The sequence below is a fragment of the Pogona vitticeps genome, chromosome 1, assembly GCF_051106095.1.
Source record: "Pogona vitticeps strain Pit_001003342236 chromosome 1, PviZW2.1, whole genome shotgun sequence".
In the NCBI taxonomy this organism is placed as follows: domain Eukaryota; kingdom Metazoa; phylum Chordata; class Lepidosauria; order Squamata; family Agamidae; genus Pogona; species Pogona vitticeps.
The window spans coordinates 136,145,284-136,164,211 of NC_135783.1; the positions used below are offsets into that span (position 1 = coordinate 136,145,284).

At 43.4% G+C, this 18,928-nt stretch overlaps 1 protein-coding gene across 1 annotated transcript in view; it reads right to left on the bottom strand.

The window, feature by feature from the left end:
* ROCK2 (Rho associated coiled-coil containing protein kinase 2) overlaps positions 1-12,159 on the bottom strand; it is a 108,259-nt gene extending 96,100 nt beyond the window's left edge. Inside the window, exon 1 of the mRNA XM_073001668.2 lies at positions 11,919-12,159. Within this exon, the coding sequence (XP_072857769.2) occupies positions 11,919-12,032 (114 nt within the window). The 5' untranslated portion in view covers positions 12,033-12,159. The remainder of the gene's footprint in view (positions 1-11,918) is intronic.
* Positions 12,160-18,928: the final 6,769 nt, after the last annotated feature.

Sequence of the window (18,928 nt, forward strand, 5' to 3'; positions counted from 1 at the left end):
CACCGGCAACAAGTGATAAAAAATTTTCTATGTCACTACAGACTACAAGAGATGGCGAGGGCTTTGAATATCACCCCTATTTTTTATGAACTATATACTGAAAACTGTATACTGTATCAGAGAAAAGTCTCAAAGCTAGTCTTCTTCCCAAGCATTCTCCACTAGATTTAAGCCTTTGTGTTATTACTTTTAGAAACATGGGTTTGCACTAACTACTCACTGGCTGCCACTATGTCATGCTACCACTGCTTCAGCCTTATTAAAAGATCAAGTTCAACACATCTGTAGAATATACACACCTAATTCACATTTATGAATGTGGGGGGAGAGAGAGAGAGAGAGAGAAAGAGCGCACACTCATTGTCTGAGGGAAAAACCCTAAGTGACAGAAACACTTAATTTAGTTACAGTGGGGTCTTGACTTAAGAACGGCTTGAGTTAAGAACATTTTGACTTAAGAACCGCTCTCATAGTAAAATATTGACTTGACTTAAGTACTTAGATTTGAGTTAAGAACTGAAAAAAAACCACGTGGGAGGCAGGGAAAGTGCAAAATTTGAACTTTCAGTTAACTGTTGGCCAGTGAAAAGGGTGCCTGTCTGCTTCCTCACTCCTCCCAGCGTTTAGAGAGTGGATTGGGAGACAGTCTTCGGACTGCCTGGTACTGCCTGGACTGTATTTTCCCTGCCTTCCCTGAACCTTTCTTGACCTAAGAAAAAAAGAAACAAAATATCCCCCTCTAGTGGTCGAAGGCAGAATAGCAGCTTCCCATTAGTTTCTATGGACGGAAAAGAGCAGATACGGATCAAATGGTTTTCAATGCATTCCTATGGGAAATGCAGATTTGACCTGAGAACTTTTTGACTTGAGAACCGCCTTCCAATACGGATTAAGTTCTCAAGTCAAGACCCCACTGTATAGTGACAGGCCAGACACTGAGAAATAAGGCTGTGAAAAACATAACACTAAAAATATAGAATAGAAAATACTATAGAATTCTCTAACCGAGCCTTGGTATAGCCAGTTACCACCTCATCGGGACAAACATGTGTCTCCAAACAAATACAGTACTCAAACAAGGAACTGCCCTTGCTCAAGTTGTAGGAACAGAATCACATACATGACTATCACAATACTACACAACAGAGCCTTAAAATTATGCAACTTTTCTCTGCAGTGACCCCATCACAATTCTGTAATTAGTAGAGATCCATGAAGGTTGTACACACAGGACTTGTGCCCCCTTTTCCCTGTGGTGTACCACTAGAATAGCTCCTAGACCTTTAATACTGGTACAAGTAATTGTGCTTTAGCAGGTGTGTTGTTGGCTTACCCCAAGACTGTTGCCTGCTTTAACTGCAGCCTGGATGTCATGGAGCAGTGAATGTCATTACGGTGGTTGAAGGTGTTATGAAGAAAGAACAAGCCAGCATTGGGCAGCACAGTCAGTTCTGGCATGGGCTACTCAGAGGAAGAAAGAGATGTCTAAAATATTGGGATTTTTCACTACTACTACTATTAGCTTAGCTTCAGAAAAAAAGCAATAAGCAAATAATGTTCGTGAATATCTGACACAGCAATAAGGTTCTTTACTCATAAAGAGGACGCTTTGTCTTTTTCCACAGTCAGAACAGATAGCAGAGATGGGGAATACACATCAGGATCTTCCTTTAAGATGCTTTAATAATCTTTGTCTTCTATCAAGTCAATTCTAATTTATACCAATGTTTTTCAGGGTTTCCTAGGTATAGAGGACTCAGAAGTGGTTTACCATTCCCTTCTTTTGGGGGCATCCTGGGGCTGTGCGGTTTGCCCAAGGCTACACAGGCTGGCTCTTCTAGGATGCACAGTGGCTCCCCTCAAAATCCTTTAAGAATGCTTAAATCCTTTTCTGCCACATAACAGCAGGAGACATTTAGCCTTCAGAGCCTGTATCAGCACTGAATATAGTGCTGAACCATGTGAACATCTCTTGCCCTTCTAGCATTAAAATATTTGGTTACTAATGGAAGCCAAGCAAGAAAATAAGAAAAACACTAAAAGAGTGCTGTTTAGTTTTAAGGTATGGCTGGGGAAATATGTGGCTATCCAGATATTGCAGGAATGCAGCTTCCAAATTCCTTTACTACTGACTATCTTGGCTAGGGATGATGAGAGTCACAGTCAAACAACATCTTGAGGGGCACATGTTCCCTATCCCAGTTAAAAGTTTCATGAAAAGAGGAGGGAAGAGGAGGTGATTTCTGAGAATACACCACAGTTTGAGTATCCTGCATTCAGATTATTAATTACATGGTTGTCTTAACACAGCCTTACTAGCCTTCCCCACACAACTGTCATATGATCTAGCCGACTCTCATGACCCTGAAAAGTAAACAGTAAAAAATCTGTTGTAAACAGAGTGACCTGTTAAGAACATGAGTCTTTCCCTACTTCTGCGTCAACTTTGATGCTTGCAGCAGAAGACTGGAATGCAGGTTTTCTTTTCAATTCCATCAAGTAACCCCCTCAACAAATACCAAAATGTGCCAACTTCATCTGTTTCTGCACCACAAATCACACAGGCATTCTCAGTTTTCATCTCAAGTGACATCTCCAATTTTTAAATATATTCTAACCATTACTATATTGCCCTCTTTTAGTCTTGCATTTATTATTTTATTAGATATATTTATGCACTGCCATTAAAAAGGAAAATGCTAGGATGGTGTGCGAAATTAAAGCAAGTATTAAAATATAGTAACGTTCCTTGATCTGCTACACAGAACTTTTGCACTAGTTCTAAAACTGACAGCTAAGAAGTTTGCTTCTACACAAAACATGAAAAGGCCCAGGCCACAACAGAGGGAAGGGTATGATTCGGATGTCCTAATGCAGTTACATTCCATTCCCACAAGTATCAAGGGAGTTTATGAACCCTCATCTAGGACCATACATGCCACAGATAACAAATGGAAGTATCTGTTGATTCCCAAGCAGTCCTCTGTCATAAAAAATATATTACCTAGTCACAAATCAAAATGTACTAATGTACCCATAATTCCTCAAATGTTTTCAGCAAAAGGCACATGAACTTCTAAAAAAAGTTTTGCAGGGGGAAATTACGGATTCAGTTTCCTGATTTGGGACAACTTGTCCTCTAAGCTTCAGTTTGTCCACAAAATATACCACAAATACTGATCTTCCTCAGAATTCTGTTCTGAATTAAAAAATACAACAGAAACAAACTACTTTCCAAGGAGAAAATCAAGTGACTGTTAACAACAGGAATGCCTGGTGCAGTGGAAAAGTACATGTGTGTTGAACTTCATCATGACCAACAGCAGCTCATGGCAAATATATATCATAGGTTCATAATAGGGTTATCAACCAGCTTCTAGCAATGGTTTAAGGCAGAGGTCCCCAACCCCCAGTCTGCGGCCCGGTGCCGGTCCGTGGCCTGAGCCGGACTAGGCTGCGGAGACAGACCTCTCACCTGCCCCTGCACACATTCACCCCCGCACAGCTGATTTGTGCATTTGTGTGCGCTCCAGTGTGCCCATGCAAGCGCCACACCGACATTTGCGCATGCACATGAGCACAAGCGTGCCCAGATAAGTGCCACACTGCCATTTGTGCATGCGCACGATCATTGTTTGTGCAAGAGAGAGCATGTGCTTGTTCGCACATGTGCACAAGCGCAGGGGGTGCCCCGCCTTCCCCAACCGGTCTGCGGGGTAAAAAATGTTGGGGGGCCCTGGTTTAAGGTATACTGTATCTTGCTCTTCTCATTTGCACTTTACAGTGGGGTCTTGACTTGAGAACTTAATCCGTATTGGAAGGCGGTTCTCAAGTCAAAAAGTCTGTAGGTCAAGTCTCCATTGACCTACAGTGCATTGAAAACCGATTAATCCAGTAACAAGCCATTTTTGTTCCATTTTGGTTTTTTTCTGGTCTGTAAGTCAATTCTCAGGCTGCAAGTCAAACCTAAATTTTGCGGCCAGAGAAGTCTGTAACTCAAAAAGTCTGTAAGTCAAGCCGTCTGTAAGTCAAGGGTCCACTGTATTTAAATACTTAAATCTCCTGGCGGTTTCTTAGGAAATTATTTGCCATTTTTCATGCTTAGGCTGCAATTCTACATTCACTTATCTAGGAATAATTCCATTTGAATTCAATGAGTGGGAATCTTGCTTCTGAGAAGGAACATACAGAACTATGCTGTTAGTTAGCTTATTTACAAAAAAGTTTCAACACCTCTTTTGTCATTAGTTAAATACATGGGACCTCACCTGTTAAGACAACTTTCCCCAATCTGCTGTCCCAAGATATTATGTGTTACAACTTGAAGTATCTTTGACCACTCATGCTGCATGAGGCAGATGGAAAACACAGTCCAACATTTCTGGAGGACATCAGGCTGGAAAATATCATCTTAAGATCTCATGCTGGATGCCATGGACAACCACACATGCCTTTCCAGCATAATCCTTACCTTTTCCTAAAAAGAGACTTTGTAGTTTCAAACTCTGGAACATCAGTGCTTTGAAATGACAACTCCTCCACTGCAAAGATTCAATTATTCTATACTACATTATTCTGCAATGTTTTTCTAGAAGAACTGGATTTACTGTCAATATGTTTATTTTGGTAATGACATATTGACATTATTATTTGAGCTAGGTAAAAAAATGAATACAGCATTTCAGTTATTTTTGTGGGTGATACAATCTTTTAAAGAGAAATCTTCCGAACTTCCAATTGCTGACAATAGGTTAACCTTCTCCAATACCAGGAATACTACTTTAGTCTTACAGTCATGTGACAATGACAGTTTAAGATCTCATCCTCCATACAATGTCATCTGTGAAAGTCTGAAGGAGTTATTTACTGTGTTAGACAGAAGAAAAATAACAACAAGCTGATAAGCAGTTAAGACGCCATCCTGACTCTGATTTTAAAAAATGGCCTTGTAAATAACTACAGTACTCATCTTGTAGTCAAAGATGACAAGAAAATTCCATGTGAGCCAGTAAGTAGACAGAAGGAGAAAGGACATATGGTTTTCCATGGTCCTCTCAGTTCTGTGCATCTTCTGCTACCCTGCTTAGTACAAGCCTTAAAACAAAACAAACAAACAAACAAAAAGCAAGTGTTTAATTTCCCTGTTCCATGGCTAACACGGAAATTCAGAACATTAGATTCTTCACAGGCTACTTTTTTAAAAAAAGAAGGCTTAAGCTGCAATCCTATATTCACTTATCTAGGAATAAGTCCCGCTGAATTTAACAGGGGATTCTTCTAAGAAGGCCCATGTAGTATTGCACTGTTGGAAATACTTGTGGCTTTATTTACAAGGTAGTTCTGAAATACCCTTTGACACTAGCAACATACAATAGCAACTTGAATAGGAAAAAGACGACACATCTAGAAAAAAAATAGAATATGACTTTTGCAACTATACTTAGATTTCAAAGGGCAGCTTTACCTGCTTGTATCACATAGCAGTTGCACTGTCAATCTGAGTCACTAATGGAGACTCGCACCTCTGATACACAAGCTGATATGTATCACAGCATCTTATGCAGTACTTCCTATAAATACTTCTATGGAAAAAAGCTGTCACTTGCACACATATGGAGTCATACATTTTTATCAAGAATTGCCTATTAACATCTTGATAATGCACACCTCACTCTTTTTTCCATGTGACAAGCTGTAACTTAGCTGTTTACTAAGTTCTTCAATGTCTTGACAACTATATGTCAACAAACAACATCATACACAGAAAAAAGGCTATGTAGACAAAGTGCATATACATACCAGTTCAAATACCTACAATATAAACAGCAATCTAGTATATGCGTTTCTAGATTAAGACTGGCAATTATCTCACCACCAAAGAGCAAATGAAATCACTCTCTTTTTTGTCATTATCCTTTGGCTACTAAATACTGTAAAGGTTTTAGGTTATGTGCTGACCAGATCAAAACTCTATTACTCCAACCACAAAGCAAATCAATATTTGGATCCTGACATATCAATTGCTCAATAAAACAGAAAGCTTATAGTTTACAAGTACAGTAAACAACTACTGCCCATACTGAGTCTCTAATGGACAATAGGATTATCAGTTATATATTTTGTCTGAAAGGGATGATGTGGGCATAATACACACATAATGCTGGTTATTAACTAGAACTGAGGGACCTGAAATGGGCTACATGTTTCCCACTCTCATGCTGCTGTTGCACAATTAGCTTTGCTTATCTTTATCAGGATTTGGCATGACATCTGCCAATCATTTGTGATGGGTAAGCTATGAAGATGTAAAGTCTCAGGTCTTGCATACTTCTTGCTTCTGTTTCTATTTAACCAGATTTAGTAGAGCACAAAGATAATACTAAACCATGGCAAAAGGAAAGACTGGTCTCAAACAAGAGAGAGAGATTTGCAAAGACCCACCAGGTTCTGTCTCTTATGTTAGGATAAATTGTGTTAAGGTATAATCCAAATATGTTTGAACTATTTTATCTTTTTAAATGTGATATATTTACACAATACACTTTTCCCTACTTATGCCAGGCGTCTGGTAATACTAATAAATGCAAAAATCCTAATGAATTTAGATCATTTACTTCATCTTCTCTTGGAAGTGCAATCAAGACCAAAATATAGAATACTGTATTAGTGTGTCTCCATAACAGTCTTTTACATTTCCAAGTTGTGCTTTTCTGCTGCATACAGAGCAACTCCCAATACAGAGCACATCTCCAACCTGTGCAATTCTTCCCCAGAAATGTCCTCCTATTGTTCACAAGAGCATGTCCTGGAAGGGGTTATACTCCCTCTGAAAATGCAGGTGCGCAGCTTGGGGCATACTCCTAGATCCATCTCTGAGCCTGGTTGCCCAGATTTCAGGAGCGGCCAGGAGTGCATTTGCACAATTAAAGCTAGTGTGCCAGCCACACCTGTTCCTGGAGATATCCAATCTGGCCACAGTGACACATGCCTCAGTTACAGTCTGTCTGGATTACTGTAATGCACTCTACATGGGGCTGCCTATGGAAAGAGTCAGGAAAATGCAGGAGCCAGATTGCTAACTGGGGCTGGCCACAAGGATCAAATCACACCCCCGTTACAGCAGCTCCACTGGCTGCTGATCCATTTCTGGGTGGAATTCAAAGTGCTGGTTCTAACTTATAAAACCCTATATGGCTTGGGCCCATGCTGTTATTCAAGAGCTGCATTACCCTTATGAGCCTGCTCAAGTGTTAAGATCATCAGGAGGGGCTTTCCTCTCCGTCCCAGCACCTTCACAAATGCGTTTGGTGGGGAGAGCACCTTCTCTTTTGCTGCTCCCAGACTTTGGAACTCCCTCCCACAGGAGGCTATGCTGGTCCCATCTCTACTGACCTTCTGCAAGCAGGCAAAGACCTTTCCCTTCAGGCAAGCTTTCCCTTAATGATTGGCAGTCTGAGTGGGCTTTTAAACGGACTCTTGTACCTTACTACTTTGAATATGTCTTGGAGTTACTTATGTTCTTAAACTGATAGTTGCACTTTAATGCTTTAAATTTTTTGGTGCTACTTATATATTTTAGTATGCTACTTGTTTGATCATTTTTGTATACTCACCCATTGTTAGCTTTAAATACTGTCTTTTAATTATGTAAGCCACCTTGGGTTCTTCTTAAGGAGACAGGCAGGGTAAAAATATTTTAAATAAAATAAAACAAAAATAAATAAATAAAACTTGGACTTGCATTACAAATCAAAGGCATGTTACTGTTATGGCAATTAACCTGTAGCTCATAACGCTATTTCTTTTTGCAATCATACATCTACAGAATTGTACAAGTTCCTAATCCAACATGTGTTAACTTCAACTTTTCCACTTCACATTAACAGAGTGCTTTGCAGGGTTGGCACCTCAGCACCGCATAATAAGAGTGGATCACTTTGTTTCTGCAGTGGGTTAAAGTGTAGACACCGGAAGGCTGATCCCCAAACTCACAGGCGGCTACACTTTAACTCACCACAGAAACAAAGAGAAGCATGCAGCATCTTTCGAAACCAAGTCACAGTTCAGGAGGTGTGCAGGAGTACCATTCAACTTGAAATATATGCATTTATTTTATCACCATTATCCCACCAACAGAAAATTCAACAGAAGAAAAACAAATGATAGCTGCCCATATGCTATACACATCACCCACCCCTGCTGTAGGCTGTGGCTGTCTAACTGCAGTCAAATATTCAAGAAGCCAAGCATACTAACAATTGTACAGGACCCAATTTAAAAACAATAAAAATATTTACACATTAAATTAAGTTTTTAATGAAGAAAAATGCAGCATCTTCCATTAAAAAACACCTTTCTCTGTAGTTCAAAGTACAGCACCCAAAAGCTGAAGTGAAGAGAAAGGTCTTTGCCTACTAGCAGGAGAGGGGGCAATGTGGCTTTCCATGGAAGGGGTTTCACTGTAAAGGAGTAGCCCCTGCAAAGCCGCTCTGTCAAGTCCTTGCCAAACATTCTCTTGAGGCACGGAGACCAAGAGTGTCCTCTAAAAATGTTAAAACCTACAGAGCCTTCTCCTCATAGGAAGCTAAAGTTTAGGATTCAAGTCTCAAACAGCACCTTTAATCATTCAGTTGAAATCAAATCAGATTTTACAGGAAAGCAGCACCTTCAGTCAGAGTGAACAAGTTTAACAACAACAACACTAATAATGTGGCATATAGTCATTTTTGATTTATGCTGACCCTTTCCAGTGTTTTCTAGGTATCAAGCACTGAGAAGCAGTTTACCATTCCCTTCTTCTAGGGCAGCAATGGCGAACCTATAGCACACATACCACAGCTGGCACACGGAGCCCTTTCTGTTGGCACACAAACCATAAGTCGCTGGATCGCTACTCCCCCCCCCCCCGCAGCCAAACCTGAGCAGGCGGTTGCAACCACGGTGCTGGTGGCCAGACAGGCGGCGGGTCAGGATCCGGAGCAGCTATATATATTTGAAGCAGGACTTGTTATTGCAGTCTCTTAATTAGCCATGCAACTACATTGTTTCACTACAGTGGGTTTGTAGTATGCAGAAAAGGAGGGGTACTAGTTATACAATACAGTATGTATAAAAAAGCTGAAAGCCTACTGCTTAGCACAGTAAATCAAAACTAGAGTAGGCCCATTAAAGCTGTGGGGATTTGGTGAGTCAATCCCTCCATAAGTTCCACTTATTCAGTGGGCCTGTTCTAGTTACAACTTATTCTGCTAAGCAATAGGATTTCAGCCAGTCTTTCAAGTATCATTTCATGTATTTCTTCTCTGATGAAACTGCAGCCCTCTGAAATACAGTAATACAATTAATCTGTTCCTCAATTTGTATTGTATTTGGTGATTACCATGCCTGTTAACAATGCACTAAATGCAAAACTATTGCTTTAAATATGCGTATTGTTTTGTGCACATGTCTTTGACTCTAACACACTTTCTTGAAACCTCCCCTAACACGAATGGGATTTGTATCCAAGTAACAGTTTACATTCAGGGTGTCAGTCATATGTTTATCCAGCAATATCAGTTATTACAAACAAGACTGACAGTTTTTCTGAGACAAGATGTCATGCCATGCCTTCTACTATAAAATCTCACGTTGCAAAAAAGGAGCATATTCACTATTTCTCAATATACTATTTACTCATTTGGCTAAGAAAATACTATATAGTACAAATAAATTGTCTGGATCTTAAGAGAAAGTTTTCTTTTAGGAAAGTAAATTTACTTTATACAGATGGTTCATGTAGTTAATTGCCATCAAGTCAGAATTGACTTATACTGACCCAGCAGGGCTCTCACAGTAAGAGAAATATTATGTGTAGTTATACTAACTCCACCCCCACCTCCATGACTTTTCAAACACAAGCCTCCTGACTGTCCTAGTCCATAACTCTGTCCTCTAGTCTACACCAGTGGTTCTTAACCTTTGTTACTCAGATGTTTTTGAACTGCAACTCCCAGAAACCCCAGCCAGCACAGTTAGTGGTGAAGACTTCTGGGAGTTGCAGTCCAAAACTCCTGAGTAACCCAAGGTTAAGAACCAGTGGTCTACACCACACAGGTTATCACACATTGTACAAGGTCTATTTATATATCAGCTCAATCATGTTGAGAATTTTAATAGGTAGAATTACTGAAAAGATCAATCATTCCAAAATTAACCATTTATCTGAATGCTGCATTGTTCGCAATATTACTGTAGCTACTGTTAGCCATAGTACATAGAGTAATATTGGGAATGGACACTGGAGGAAGTTATTTTATGTTGAATATAAACACAAGCCACTGAAATATTCTGCAGCACTTCCATCAAGAATCATTAATGTTGGGATCTATGCTTATTACAGAGGTTCCCAGTTTTAATAATAGCTGGGAACCTCTGTAATAAGCATAGATCCCAACAACCTCCAGCACGCACAGACAGACACATATACTGTTTAGTCAGTTCCTGTACTTTAGCCAAGCAGGACTGAGTCATTTTTGCAAATGACTCCAGTTGCTTCCCCCCCCCCCAACCCCCCTTTCCAAATGCCTGTAGGGAGAAACTCTTGGAACAGAGACAAAAATCCCATTCCTCTTTCTCCACAAGTAGGCATGAGGTCTCTGCTATCCCAAAAAGCTATTTTCTTATACAGACAGCATGAGGATTGTTCCCTTCACTATCTCATATTTAGAACTGGGAATTTTTTAGACCCACCATTCTTCCTTCATAAGTTTGCTCACATAAAGAAGAGGTTCTCTGTATACACAGATCCCCAAAGAGAAAAGCTTCTACTCATATCTCTGTAGATGAAATGGCAAAGCATTACGGTCAAACCACTATGCGTCAAGATCCCCAAATATATCCACAACGTTAAACAATCTTTGATGTAAAATGCACATAGGTCTCGTAAGCAGACAGTCAACACTGGTTTCCCATTAGGAGAAATGAAGTTCACAAATACACCAATGGGAAAGGATCAAAAACGACACTGAACAGTTACTGACACAGATTCACATCTTAATTAAAGCAGCCGTATTGGACTATTTCCAAATCATTCTATGAAACTTCCCAGATGAATGTGTTGAGGATCAAACTGAAGGCTGCCAGCCCAGCAACACTCAAAAGGCATGTTCTGCTGAGTTCATCCTCAAATTAATATACTGAGGGATGGTGTCAAAATCTATTTGACAGCACAGACATTCTTCTCTCCTTACCAACCTAGAACCCTCATTTGCACTCTCAATGGCTTTCTTATTACTCTCCACCACGCCCCATTTCCCAATTGCACTGAACTACATGGAAACAAGGGCTGCTAGTCTTCCCCTTTTACTCCTCTCCAAGCCCGCTCCTTCACTCAGAAGCAAGAGCTCTTCCTGTTTTATTATTACTGTATTTTAATTTCCACGTCCATCCAACTAATTAATGCAATCCACACCGCCTTACTTCAGGAGAGGAGAAAACGCAGCGTGTGAACGGCGGTGTCCTAAGCACAAACGACCCAAAGGGAAAGCCCTCTCTCGAACCCACCGGGGCAAAAGATTCCCCAAACTCATCATCCCTATTCAGAAGATGCGCTGGTTCCATCCTCTCTCACTCTCTCTCTCGGCCCAGCCCTTTCAAAGCAAAAGTGGATGCAGGCTTTCCTCCTGCCTGCCTCCCTTCCCACTCTAACGAAGGCGTCCAGCGGTCCCCTTCTTCCTTCCTTCCTTTCTCTCCCCCCCCCACGCCCCAACATCACCACTTGAAACTAGGGACCCGAACCCTCTCCGACACCGCACGCCGCCTCCCCACCCCATCTTCCTTCGTCCCTATTTCCCCTCCCACCCACTGCAGCCCCTCTTCTTGCCTCCCCTTCCCCGACCGCGTCCTCTCTCCCCCCCCTCCCGCCCCGCGGAACTCACCAACAAACTTTCCACGTTCACGGGAGACCGCGGGTCCCGGATCATGGACTCCAGCTTCCTTTGGCGCCCCCGCAGGAGCCCGTCCTCGGAGTCGGGCGGCTGCGATGCAGACATCTTCACGGCCGGAGGAGGAGGCGGCGGCGGCGGCTCCGGGGGCTTAAAGCTGCCGCTCCCGGCCGGCCTCTCGCCTTCGGCTTCTTTCTCCGTTCCCTCCGCGGGCGCCGAGGCGAGCCCTGCGATGATGGCTGGCGGGCAAGAAGAGAGCGGAGAGAGAGAGAGAGAAAGCGGGCGGGGTAGCCGGAGTGGCGGCGGCGGCGGCAGCAAGCGGAGAGCGCCTTCCGCCCCCAGCCGGGAGCGATCCGCTTCGAGGCCTGGGGGGGGGGGCGGTTTGGCTTGGGGGGAGAGCAGAGCCGCCCGCCCGCCTGCCTGCCTGCCGGGGAGAAAGGGTGGCTGCGTCCCGGCCTGGGCCAGCCAGGCCTGCCTCAAGAGGAGGGACGGAGGGAAGGGGTGAAGCCCGCCGCCCGCCGCCTCGTCTCCCGATGGGGGCGGGCGCTGCTGCTAACGCGGCTGCCGCTGCTCCACCCGCTTGAACGCGCGCGTCCCCCCCCTCCTGTTCCCAGGCATGCACAGCCCAGGGAAGGGAGGGAAGGAGGGACGGTGGGCGGCGGGAGGGAAGGAGGCGGGGAGGCTTCCCGCGGGGAGCTTGGCCCGCCCTCGGCTCCTCTTCTCCGCCGACGGAGGCGGGAAAGGGAGTCACGGCCGGGCCCCCCACGCCGCCTCGGCCATTTTGCACCAGGTCAATCCCCCCGCGGGGAGAAGGCGAGAGGGAGCGGGAGGCCGGCCGGGCAAGCAGGCAAGCGGCTAGTTAGGCACGGAGGAGCGCGGGCGGCGGACAGACGGACTCCCTCTCTTGCCGGAGGGCATTCCGGCGCGGGGCCCGCCTCGCACACGTTCTCGCTGCTTCCCAGCGGGAGGAGGCGGCCGCCGCCTCCCCCCTTTCTTTCTTTCTTTCTTTCTTTCTTTCTTTCTTTCTTTCTTTCTTCCTTCCCTCCCTTCTCCCGCCTCAGGAGGACGGTCCCTCTGGCTGAGGCGATGGCCTCCTTGTTACCCACAAGCCCTCGCTGCTCGCCCGGCCCCGCCAGCGGACGGAGGGCACCCGGGCCGAGACCGGGGTCGCGGGGCTGGAGAGGCTTCGTTTCTCCCTCCCTCTTTGGCCCGCATAGCTATGCAGCCCGTCAGCGAGACGAGCCAGACCCCTGCTCCGGCGGCCCAGGCTGGGTCCCCGGCGCATCGCTGCTTGCTTCCCTTATCCCACCGACACTTTCCCCCCTCCCCGCCCCGGCAAAGCGGGTTGCTGACGGAGGCGGGAATGGCGCGGCCAAAGCCCTGAGAGAGGAGGGTAGAGAAAGAAGGAAACACACACACACACGAAAGAACAGGGCGACTGAGGTGAAAGCGGACTGAGAGGAACGAGTTGGGGGGGGGGGAGAGGGAAAGTAGCGCCGCCAGAAGTAACGGCGGTAACGAGGGGCGTCGAGCGATTCGCTTCTGAGAAACCGCCCCTGAGGCTGGTGTGGTGGCACGCAGACCATATAAAGCGCTCTGAGGGCGAGCGAGGGGAGGAGGAGGAGGAGAGCTCGTCAAACTCTTGGGTCGCTTCCGCCGGCTTCCGCGCTCGTTTTTATTTTTGGCTCCGCAGCCCCGGGCACCGCCAGAGAAGGCGGCGGCGGCAGCAGCAGCAGGTGACCCTTTCTTTAACCCGCTGGGTCCTGGGCTGTAGACCCTCCACCTTTCCCTCAGCGGTGTCCCGGCCTGTCCTGGGTTCGGTGAAGTACGGCAGCCTCCTTTGGGGGCCCGCGGCCGTCTCCAAGGCAGGCCATTTTTTAGCTAATGAGTTTTTATCAGGATTCGATGTTTACCGTTCGGGAGAGGCGCTTTCCGCTTCTGAGATTGCAAAAGAGCTTGGATCAGCCTTGGGCCATGTGCAGCTTTGCTCCCAAGGAGGTCAGGAGGAGCACCATTTGCTCTCTTGCCCCAATAACAAAATGCATTCCTCTGGCCCTGATTTCAGTTACTCCAGGATTGCAGCCTGTTACTCTGTCCACAGTCGTGAACTAGAGCACATTGCATCTGCAGGATTTCATAAACCAGTAATAATGAAGATTATGTGAAGTCACCAAGCGCTAGAATCACAGGCATCCTGGAAATTGCTAATGGGGAATGGCAATTTTCCCCTATCCTTTGGTTTACTGGATTGCGACAGTGTGAAGAGAAGTGGGGTCTGATGTACAAAGAGTGCTTCATTTCTTTTTTTGAAACCATACCCTAAATTAGTGGTCTCCAACCTTGGGTCTCCAGATGTTCTTGGACTTCAACTCCCAGAAATCCTGGCCAGCAGACAGTGGTGGTGAGGGCTTCTGGGAGTTGTATTCCAAGAACATCTTGAGGCCCAAGGTTGGGGACCACTGCCTAAATGCACCGCAGCAGGGGAAACCCACTTCGGTATTACACATCAAACATTCATAAGAAGAGCCACACCAGATTAGACCAAAGGTATATCTACTCCAGCTCACAAATCTGGAGCAAGCAGATACAGACCTCATCCCAACCCTAGTCTCTCCTGATCAGACCACAAGCCAACCAATGGCAGGACCTTCTGTTGCCTATGGAAAACCTACACAGGTTGGACCTGGGTGCAGCAGCATCCTCCCATTTGTGTTCCCCATAGCAGGTGATACACAGAGTTACACAGCCTGGGAGGCTGCAAGCCACACATCTGGCATCAAGTTTACTAGCCATGAGGAGCCTTGTGGACTACATTTTAAAACTGCTAAGCTCATTTTGCTTTTTTTATCGATGGAACTGAAACAATCCCTTTGGTTAAAAAAATGCAGATACAGGGTATGAATGTTGCAGGAAATTTGCAGGTAGTATTTAATGGAACAAATAAGATGTCTTCGCAGAAATTAAAAAAACTGAACAGCTTTTGTGTGTGGAATAAGCAATAATACAGTGCAATTAGAGAAAGAAAGGTATTTATTCATGTTTGTTTTGCCTTACTTGAGTGTTAAAAATCGTCTAACTAAGGATGGGCAACATGTGACAGTTCGGATAATTGGGGCCTGTAACTTCCAATGTCCCTGGGTAGGATTGCTGGAGGATGCAAACCAGCAACATTTGGAGAGCTACACCACTTCTCAGTTCAGAGCTGAAAAGGCACTCAAAAGAAAAGTTATTCTTTTAGACGAATGAATTCAGATGAATTGTGAACATGGAGTCTTATAGCACCCTAACAAGTTTTATTTGGCATAAGCTTTTATGAACTGTATCCCGCTTCATACATCTGAACCCAGACTTTCTTAGAGGTAACTAAAGAGACAGCCCGGCAGTAAGTAAAGGTCAAATGCAGTTTTAGCCTCAACTAGAGAACACTTATTAAAATCTATTAGATTTGTATAGTACTGAGTAACGTCCTTTTTAGTTCATTGAGTCTATTTACATTAGATTTAGCTACAATATCCCATGTACTACAAAGAAGTACAGTTGGTCAACACCTACACATACCTGTCTCTGACGTTCCCACACAGTACCTATCAGCTAAGCAATGCTAATATGTGAAGAAGTGCCACTTTTCTAGTGGATTTTACATGTTCATTTGTTCTAATTACCAAAACAATCTTCAAGGCAATCTTTTATATAATAAGTGGAATATTTACACTGGTATCCTAGGACACTTCTAGATAAGATCCAGTGAAATGAATAAAACTTGCTGCCAAGCAGTTTTGTTTAAAATAGTATGCCACCAGACATGGATGCCATACAGCAGAAGCTTGACCATAAACCAAAAGGAGGCAACATGGAAATTACAAATTTTCATCCTGTACTTCTGTTTTACCTGCCTTCAAGCCATACCTTATCTGCTTTACTTGGTAGCAAAAGTTTTATTATTGCAAGAACTAAAAGTGTAGTAGTGGAGTAAGAATTATCAATAACATAACTTCTGGAATTAAGAGTTGCATATTCTTTCTGTTTTCTGAGGCAAAAAGGGAAACATCTGCCAAACACCAGGAAAGATCAAAGAAGGTTTGAGATTTCCAGCAACCCTGAAGGACATCCACAGGAGTTTTTTTCCATGGGGGTGGATATAATTCAGTGATGTAAACAAGGCTAACATGCACAGTGCATATTGACTATGCTTGTGCATTTTCCTTGTGTATCTTCACACATGCTTTAATCCTTAGTGTCACATTCAGTGACATTTAGAAGTAAGTCTACAGTAGAAGCAAAATCCTCAGAATTTGAAATTTCCCAAAACTAATGCAAAATACAAGGGGTGTTATGAACTGCCACAGATGTTTACATTGAATAAAGGGCATTTTAAAAACAGATGTACAAACACAATGCTTAAGTACTTATTATAGTATTGATAACTTCACAAGAATTGTCAGGAACTGGGTTCTCCATATTCTATAATTATTTCCTACCTCCTGGAAACTTGGGTAAACACTCCATGGAGAGGTGGTGGAATCTGCAGGAAATGGCTTTGACAGAGGAAGAAGCAAGGGTTACTCTTTAATCCCATTTGGGAGTTCTAGAAGAAGCTGGATGGTTTCCATTTGACAGTACGCTGTTATCAGCCTCTCTCTATTTCCGTTCGCATAGAAAGCTTTTTGCCTCCTTTGAATTTTGAACTTCCTACATAATCTCCTGGAATGACGTAATTGTGTGTAAAGTGTTTCTCATACATCTAATAGCCTGGGCACCAGGTCTGCCAACATGGTGAGATGACTGTACTGGTTGTACAGTTCTCTGTTTCTCTCCTTAATAAACCCTGTTCCTTAATAACAGGGAGACATTTAAACAAATATTTGCAAGAATGCAGTTCTATATTAAAGGACCTGTCTTTAGTTCAACAACTCAGTTCACCCACAACTTATGCGGCAAGGTGTCTAGCTCAGTTTAGGCATGAGGGATATTAAAAATCTGTGTTCTCGTGGGAATGTCTCTGCTGTGTGCATCTGAGTCTCTCTCTGTCTCTCTCTCTCTCTCTCTCTCTTTGATATCATTCCCAGCAATTTTTCCAAAAACATCATTAAGCTAGCACTGACAAGAGAGATGCTGGTTATTTCCTGAACCCTTTTAGAAAATTGCTTTTAAAATCATGTTACATTTGTCACTTTCTTTAAGAAGTCTCAGAGGGATGTCATCCAGACCAGGTATTACATTTCTTTCAGTTTCACTCACTGTTATTTGCCTCAGTTCCTCATGGTCCAACTGTTCAGAGTGTAAATTTTTGGTAGTATTCTCTGATGGATCTTGGGGTGCTAGAGTTTTTTTGTTTTGTTTTTTTGTTGTTTACTTGCTTGCTTGCTTTAAAAAGGAGATCTCACAAGCCTGAAGTCTAACCTGTTGGAGTATATGAAGACCTGAGATTGGCCTCATGTTAGTTAGCTAGGGGGTTTGTTACGATAAAATGATCCACTGTATTCACCTCAACAAACCTCAGAGACTACAAGACTGGGACACAAATGCAGTAGGTCACAGTTGTTGTTTTTTGCATTAACCAGCAATCAGATAGTTTGGGGAGCTTGGCATACACACATCTATGAGCTTGTTTTGTGTCTTTTGGATCCAAGTCTAGCACAGTTACACTTTAATTAATTTGCCACACATCTAATGAGTAAAACTGTGGAACTGAAAAAGAATTTGAAATTTAATTAGTAAGCCTAACAATAGCCCTGATCAAAAGACTCATGCACTGGTACCTAATTTCCATGTCCTACGTAGGGAATCGGTTACCAATTTGTTCAAGGTCACACACAAGGCCAGTAGGTTATAACTGTATTCCAAACACTTATAAAAACAAACCTTGGCAGGAAAGTAAGAAAAAGCAATCTGACTAGTGCCCAAGCCAAATAATTGTGCCTTGAAAGCTGCCAACATAAAACTATGTGCATCACACTTGCAGGGACAAAAATATCCCCAGCCCAGTGTCTCTGTGAAGAATGCCTCTTGCCTAGGCCGCCTCTGAATAGTTCTGTTCCCATGTTTTTAAAGTTCATCTGCACATCAGTTTCTCCTGTTCCTAAAGTATTTGGAATAAACCATATCTAAAAAGAAAGCTTCCCTCAAACATATAAATCCAGTAGTAAAAGCAACCATGACAACAGATTTAAAAACTGAAGAACCCTGCATTACTTTGTATAAACCCTGAGCTTGCAAGTAACTACAGTAACATTGTCACTCATATAGTTACTTATCAGGCCTAATGAGTAACACCTAAGTTACTTGGGTGTAAAAATAGCTACTTGCTTCCTAAAGTTACTTTTAAAGTTCATGTTGACAACATTTTAAAGGTTTTTTTGCCATTCTCATCAGCCTTAAGTGACAAAGGAAGTGGTCTGTGGTTTTGTTTTTTTATAAATAGTTAAGGTATTGTGTCAACATTGTCCACGAAAGGAACCAGGAATATTTCTGTGTATTTTTCTGGCGTGTTGGTAATAATGCACAACACATCCAATAGCTAACTTCATCAGGGCAATGATAACAACAATCTTGCTTCTGAGAAGGGGACATGGTAGGAACACACCCCCCCCCAAAAAAAAGAACATGAACACTGTGAACACATGCAGGCATCCCCTGGGCAATGACAGCATCCTGTTGACTGCTCCTTTCACTCTGGAAACATCACTGGATTGCTACCGATGTGGACAAAGAAGTAGCTGCTGAGAAGTAATGGACAGCACACAAGTTTGGTTTAACATGTGATGTAATGTCCTGCACTCTGAAAGCATCAGGCAACTTCACTAGCACAAGCAATGCTCTTCATTCCCTGCACCACTGCCCCATCTTGGTTGTGCTGTTGCCCAGAAAAAGTACTACTGTTCATCAGCTCTGCTGGACTAAACGATCAGAGGAACCAATAAGGAATTGCCGCGTCAGCCCAAGACTACCTGAGGACAGAAGTAGACAAGATGGACAGTTCTCAGTTTGAAAGTAATAAAACACTA